Here is a 7,850-nt window from a genome sequence, read left to right as displayed (position 1 = left end):
CAATAAGTATCACTCTTTTATCTATGTATCTAATCCCTATATTTTTAAGTATAATTAGCGTATCGTCCCATTTAACATTGTCAAAAGCATTTTCAAATTCTACGAATCCTATGTACGCGCTTTTTCCTTTTTTTTATCGTTTTCTTTATTGTTACCCGTAAAGCTAATAAGGCCCCTCGCGTTGCTCTATACCCTCTAAACCCTCTCTAAGTTGGTCTTCCCCTAATAGTTTTTCCGCTCTTTTTTCATCCTTATTTCTACGATTTTATTTAAAATTTTTGACACATAGGAAGTTAATCTATTTATTCTAAATTTTTTTCAACTATCTGGGAATTTATTTTTTGGTATGGCTACTAACATGGTTTGTTTATAGTCCGCAAAATTTCTTCCCATATTGCGTATATGGTTAACCAGCCTAGACATCTCTAACCTATTAGCCTGTTTTTTAAGATTTCTGGCATATCCCATCTGATGCCTTATTATTCTTTAAATTTTTAACGCTAAATCAAAATCTTCTCTCATTATGGGGTATCCTAGCTAACCTATTTCCACACTATCCTCCTCCAATACCTCGTCTAGCTCTTCACCTGCATATAGATTATCTAAATATAATTTCCACAAATCTGCTTTTTCCTCATTTTCTCCTAAAATGACTCATGCCTCGTATGTATGTATGTATGTATGTATGTATGTATATTCTTCTCCACTCTTTAAAATTCCTTTTAATTATATTATAAGCCTCATCCGTTTTACCGACTTCAAATTTCCCTAGCATTAACCTTCTCAATGCAACTTGTTACGTTCGAGTTAAGGGAAATTTCTGCTTTAACATCAAACTTTTTAATTTTTGTTTTGAAGACGTCGTTCTCAGACAGTGTAAGTACTTCGTTTGTGTTGTCTCTTCCTAAAATAACCTTAAAATGCTAATCCAAACGTTTTTTTTTAATTATTTAATGCAATATTGAGACTTTCAGTGAAAACATGGTGGTTTAAAAACTGAAGCCGTTTATTATCGCATCAGCTCATTTTTTTGAAGAAAATTAATTAAAATTCCAATTCGAAAGAGACAATTTATAAGTTGGAGAAATAGAGATATTCCAGTTAAAATGTTTACAATAAATGTAAAACAGTTCGTATGTCAAGTTAACAAAAAATATTCGAGTCGGAAATATATTTTGAGTTACAGAAGTTCGCATGTAACAGATGGACAGACGCACATGTAAACGCTCCGATAGGGTTGCAGTTTTTCTTTAACATAACGAGTCCTATTAAAATATTCTTTTAACATACATGTATGAGAGTGTAATTACAACATTGTCTGTCTATATTTTTTGCAATATTTTCTTGCTGAATATTATCATTAACATTTATTTGTGATTCAATCAGATTACTAAAAGGATGAACCGGATTTTCCTGAATCTCTTATTATGCTGTCAGGTGGTCTCACGTATAGTACTATCAAGGCCGTTTTTATTATCCATTATGATGTTAATGAGCGTAATTTATTTGGACACCTAAGTCGTGATGCAGCAAGTATACTTATAAAATGACGAAAGAAATATGTGTAGTCATACAAAACATTTACTTTATATTTAAATAAAAAAAATTGTATGATTACTCTTCTTCTGACGTACTTGAGATAGTACAGTGGCGTTAAAAACTAACAAATCACTTCTATAATTATATATACAATATCATGTTTTTAAAAATTAGATGTTTTAATTTTAATATCAATACTATAAGAGACATTTTGATGGTGAAGAATTTATATTTTCGAAGCTGTTTGATTACAACAGTCGCATCAATTTTGGTTTCAACGTTGGAAGACCAGAGATTTTAAATAATTTTTTTTAAACCTCAGATTTCTATTTGCATTTTGATAGTTTTTAAACTTCTTTTATACTTTCAAAATCCTAAATGCAAACTACAATTCAATTCCGCTGACGAATCAACCCGAGTTTTCCCATAAGATTTTCCTGATTCGATAATAAGATTTTATGTGCCTCCGGTGAAAATATAACCATTGTCGAAGAAGTCATTTATTAAAATAATGCGTGATATTCGGAATTAATGACCGTAATCTAGGATCAGGACTTTAAATTTTTCGGGATGGTCTTGGGGTACATCCATACGTAAATAGCTGAAAGGTTGTCGACTCTTTACGAGTAGACTACATTCTACAAGTATAATGAATTAAGAACTTACTAAGGTTTTCATAATTATAGAGAAAAAATAACAAAAATTCTATCAAAACCATAAATTAAATGCAACAGCAAAATATAAGCCGGCTAGTGTACAGCTACAACATTCTATCCCAGGGTTGTTTTTAAAACATTTTATAGAGGTCCAGAAAAAGCATTCTTTTCTCCGATATATATAACAATATTTTTAAATAATTTATTTGAGTAATTTATTTTCAAAAAATTTTTGATTGTCCAGTTTTTGACTTTCCGTGGCCGTTGCTCTATCCCAACTAATAGAAATGTGACCATCATGAAATTTTGTACACACATTGTTAGGAGTACAGAAAAAGACATAGGCTACCTTTTCATCATCATAAGGTCGTCATTCCTAAGACTGGTTGGACATGCACCTCCACACTTTCCTATTCTGAACCTATCTCGCCTATTTCTTAGTGATTTCAATAGAGTCCTCTGTTCTCCTATTCTTTCTAATACCTCTTCATTTCTAACCTTCTCTATCCACGGTATCCTCATCATTCAACCTTTTCCTAATTTCTAAGTTAACCGTTCGCAAGTATAGAAGTGACTTCTTTTTATTGAAGGCGACTCGACCCTACTACCTTTTATTAATAAAAAAAAATACTATTCCAAAGGGATAGAAAAATTAGTTTTAAAATCTAGTTTAACATAAATATACATTCTAGGAACGTGATTCATGAAATTAAGTAAAAGGTAAATGCACTGATCTGACGCAAAATATTGATTGTTCTTTTTAACAAGTAAATAATTAATGAACATTAGAGATATTGTTTACTTTAATGAACATTGTTTTTCGGCTACGTATTGAACCTGTACGTAAACACAAATTATTAATCTTGAAGGCCGATTGAATTGATAACATTAATTTTACAAAGAACAATTCGAGGTCTTCATAACAATTACCTCTTAAGGCTTTATGAAGCAAAATAATAAACTTGCCCTTGTATTAATCACCTCATCTATTTTCTAATAGAATGGTATACCTACATATAAATGCCCCTTTAAAGAAACTGTTTTGACTATACTGACTGTACAATTACAATTACACACTCTAGCAATGGTTGGCCCATTAAAATTATTTGATTCAACATTACAATTTAATAAAGTATATAACAGTTTAAAATAATTTTATAGAATAGAGTAAGAAATATTACTACCCGAAAAATTTAAAAAATATCATCATAAGGTCGTCAGTCCTACGATTGGTTGGACACGCACCTCCACTCCTTATCCTGAGCTAATCTTCGCATTTCCCTAAAACTATAACATCCCACATCCATAACTACAGTGTAAACTCTATATAACGACAGTTAAGGGACTGAACATTTTTCGGCGTTATAAAGAGTGGTCGTTAAATGGAGAGAAATAAAAGATATTATTTTACTATTCTATAATATTATGCATTTACCAATATAGTACCTACACATTTTGCACACGAACATCATTATTCATACATTGCGTATAGCCTGTTATCTTCGTCTGATATTTTTTGCTGCTCCAATATTTTAATTGTATTTTGTTATGTATCTTACTCATATCTTGAGATACTGCTGGATCAATTTGATTATATAAAAAGTATTTTTTTAATAGTTTCGCTGCATCAAGTGCTTGTTTGATGCTTGGTGGAGGGACAGGATCGTCTTCTTCAACAACGTACACAGCTGCAGTTCTTATCTATTTCGGCAATTTAGAAAGTACTGCTCCATGATTTATAATGCCGCATTGTTGTCGTTAAATAGAGTGAGCGTGACGCTATATAGAGTGTAATATTGTATAGAAAACAATGCAAACCAACCATAGTCAAGCAATTTCGACGTTTTAAGGAGTTTGTCGTTAAATCGACTGACGTTATAAAGAGTTTACACGGTATTTGGGAACAGTATTCTAATTTAGGTCTACCTCTACTCTTCTTAACTCCTGTTTCCGCCTCTAATATGTCTCTGACTAGACCTGTCTGAGAAGGTGTCCTACCAACCTATCTCTCCTATTTCTTGTATGTATGTAGCAATATTCTAGAGATGCCGTTTACCGCGCTGTTTGTAGTAATTTACGTATTCTATGTTTTGTATTTATATTTTAAGTGGTACTTTGGTTTCTAATTTTACCAAATAATTATTATTAGGGCATACCTTTTAAAACAGGCACAGCTCTCCAAGTCTTGGTGAAACCTTCTTGGACCAACTGGCCTAAACCTAATTCTAAAAACAGTATTGGAAATCCTAGGAAAAGCGCTAGTATTACGTATGCTAACAGGAAGGGAAGACCGCCTTCGATCAGTGTGGTCTGTGTGAGTCTGTAAACGTTTCCCAGACCAGCTGACAGGGAAATAGTGCATAGCACCGTTTCTACGTATGTGAACCATGACCCGCACGTCTGAAACAAAAAGAAATATTTTAGGCAATTTCATAAACAATACTGTTTGTTCTTAAGTAAAAAAATAACAATTGTTTGTTTTAAAACTTGATCAAAAGACTAATGACCGTCTATTTCATTTCGATCTTAAGTCGATGAAGATTTACATTAATTAGAAGACAACAACTGTAGAACATTTTCACAAGTTTTTATTAACTTGCAACACGTATTTTAGTAAAATAGTGTCAAGGAAGAGTACAGTTACTACTAAGCAGTTCTCTCGTCAATGTTTTGCCAAACATATGTTACAAGTTAATAAACATTTGTGAAAATCTTACAATGTTGTGCTTTTTCTGGTTTAAATGGATTTTCATCGACGGTATTCAAAATATGATGAATCTGACATTTAATTTTTACCAAATTTTACTATAAATTAAACTAATCTTTGGTAACTCAAAATATTAATGATCAAAATCACAAAGGGATAGCTAGAGAGATCCTAGAAGTAGCAACGGGAATAAAGAGCGATAGAGATTTAGGTCTTTCTCTTTCAGATTACTATTTGCAATAGTGGCTTCAGTTTAACTTTACCGGCTTCAGATTGTGAAGTCAAAATTGTAAATNCTCATTGTCATTTTTTAATTTATTATTTAAAAAACTGTGCACGATGGAGGCAATACTATTTTGGCAAATTTCAGCTTGTGTTTAATTTTCTGTAGGGGTACGTTTATTTATTTTATTTCGTTTCTATTGTGAATTTCTCAAAAACTGAATACCTTAGAAGTATTTTTTATATAATTTAATATTTACTTCTCTAGGCGATTGCTCAAGTTCTTTAACTACCTGTTGCTCCTTATACAAACCAATAAGTATCACTCTTTTATCTATGTATCTAATCCCTATATTTTTAAGTATAATTAGCGTATCGTCCCATTTAACATTGTCAAAAGCATTTTCAAATTCTACGAATCCTATGTACGCGCTTTTTCCTTTTTTTTATCGTTTTCTTTATTGTTACCCGTAAAGCTAATAAGGCCCCTCGCGTTGCTCTATACCCTCTAAACCCTCTCTAAGTTGGTCTTCCCCTAATAGTTTTTCCGCTCTTTTTTCATCCTTATTTCTACGATTTTATTTAAAATTTTTGACACATAGGAAGTTAATCTATTTATTCTAAATTTTTTTCAACTATCTGGGAATTTATTTTTTGGTATGGCTACTAACATGGTTTGTTTATAGTCCGCAAAATTTCTTCCCATATTGCGTATATGGTTAACCAGCCTAGACATCTCTAACCTATTAGCCTGTTTTTTAAGATTTCTGGCATATCCCATCTGATGCCTTATTATTCTTTAAATTTTTAACGCTAAATCAAAATCTTCTCTCATTATGGGGTATCCTAGCTAACCTATTTCCACACTATCCTCCTCCAATACCTCGTCTAGCTCTTCACCTGCATATAGATTATCTAAATATAATTTCCACAAATCTGCTTTTTCCTCATTTTCTCCTAAAATGACTCATGCCTCGTATGTATGTATGTATGTATGTATGTATGTATATTCTTCTCCACTCTTTAAAATTCCTTTTAATTATATTATAAGCCTCATCCGTTTTACCGACTTCAAATTTCCCTAGCATTAACCTTCTCAATGCAACTTGTTACGTTCGAGTTAAGGGAAATTTCTGCTTTAACATCAAACTTTTTAATTTTTGTTTTGAAGACGTCGTTCTCAGACAGTGTAAGTACTTCGTTTGTGTTGTCTCTTCCTAAAATAACCTTAAAATGCTAATCCAAACGTTTTTTTTTAATTATTTAATGCAATATTGAGACTTTCAGTGAAAACATGGTGGTTTAAAAACTGAAGCCGTTTATTATCGCATCAGCTCATTTTTTTGAAGAAAATTAATTAAAATTCCAATTCGAAAGAGACAATTTATAAGTTGGAGAAATAGAGATATTCCAGTTAAAATGTTTACAATAAATGTAAAACAGTTCGTATGTCAAGTTAACAAAAAATATTCGAGTCGGAAATATATTTTGAGTTACAGAAGTTCGCATGTAACAGATGGACAGACGCACATGTAAACGCTCCGATAGGGTTGCAGTTTTTCTTTAACATAACGAGTCCTATTAAAATATTCTTTTAACATACATGTATGAGAGTGTAATTACAACATTGTCTGTCTATATTTTTTGCAATATTTTCTTGCTGAATATTATCATTAACATTTATTTGTGATTCAATCAGATTACTAAAAGGATGAACCGGATTTTCCTGAATCTCTTATTATGCTGTCAGGTGGTCTCACGTATAGTACTATCAAGGCCGTTTTTATTATCCATTATGATGTTAATGAGCGTAATTTATTTGGACACCTAAGTCGTGATGCAGCAAGTATACTTATAAAATGACGAAAGAAATATGTGTAGTCATACAAAACATTTACTTTATATTTAAATAAAAAAAATTGTATGATTACTCTTCTTCTGACGTACTTGAGATAGTACAGTGGCGTTAAAAACTAACAAATCACTTCTATAATTATATATACAATATCATGTTTTTAAAAATTAGATGTTTTAATTTTAATATCAATACTATAAGAGACATTTTGATGGTGAAGAATTTATATTTTCGAAGCTGTTTGATTACAACAGTCGCATCAATTTTGGTTTCAACGTTGGAAGACCAGAGATTTTAAATAATTTTTTTTAAACCTCAGATTTCTATTTGCATTTTGATAGTTTTTAAACTTCTTTTATACTTTCAAAATCCTAAATGCAAACTACAATTCAATTCCGCTGACGAATCAACCCGAGTTTTCCCATAAGATTTTCCTGATTCGATAATAAGATTTTATGTGCCTCCGGTGAAAATATAACCATTGTCGAAGAAGTCATTTATTAAAATAATGCGTGATATTCGGAATTAATGACCGTAATCTAGGATCAGGACTTTAAATTTTTCGGGATGGTCTTGGGGTACATCCATACGTAAATAGCTGAAAGGTTGTCGACTCTTTACGAGTAGACTACATTCTACAAGTATAATGAATTAAGAACTTACTAAGGTTTTCATAATTATAGAGAAAAAATAACAAAAATTCTATCAAAACCATAAATTAAATGCAACAGCAAAATATAAGCCGGCTAGTGTACAGCTACAACATTCTATCCCAGGGTTGTTTTTAAAACATTTTATAGAGGTCCAGAAAAAGCATTCTTTTCTCCGATATATATAACAATATTTTTAAATAATTTATTTGAGTAATTTA

General features: G+C 31.3%; 1 protein-coding gene across 1 annotated transcript in view; it reads right to left on the bottom strand.

Annotated features, from left to right (window-relative positions):
• The window catches only part of LOC108741478 (sodium-dependent nutrient amino acid transporter 1-like), a gene marked incomplete in the record, with an annotated part of 34,318 nt that overhangs the window by 4,591 nt on the left and 21,877 nt on the right, over positions 1-7,850 (bottom strand). Inside the window, 1 exon segment of the mRNA XM_025973829.1 lies at positions 4,352-4,595. Coding sequence (XP_025829614.1) covers positions 4,352-4,595 — 244 coding nt within the window.

This window comes from Agrilus planipennis, unplaced genomic scaffold, assembly GCF_000699045.2.
Source record: "Agrilus planipennis isolate EAB-ADULT unplaced genomic scaffold, Apla_2.0 scaffold204, whole genome shotgun sequence".
NCBI lineage: Eukaryota > Metazoa > Arthropoda > Insecta > Coleoptera > Buprestidae > Agrilus > Agrilus planipennis.
Note: the sequence above shows the minus strand (reverse complement) of the source record. Positions and strands in the feature narration are given on the sequence as shown.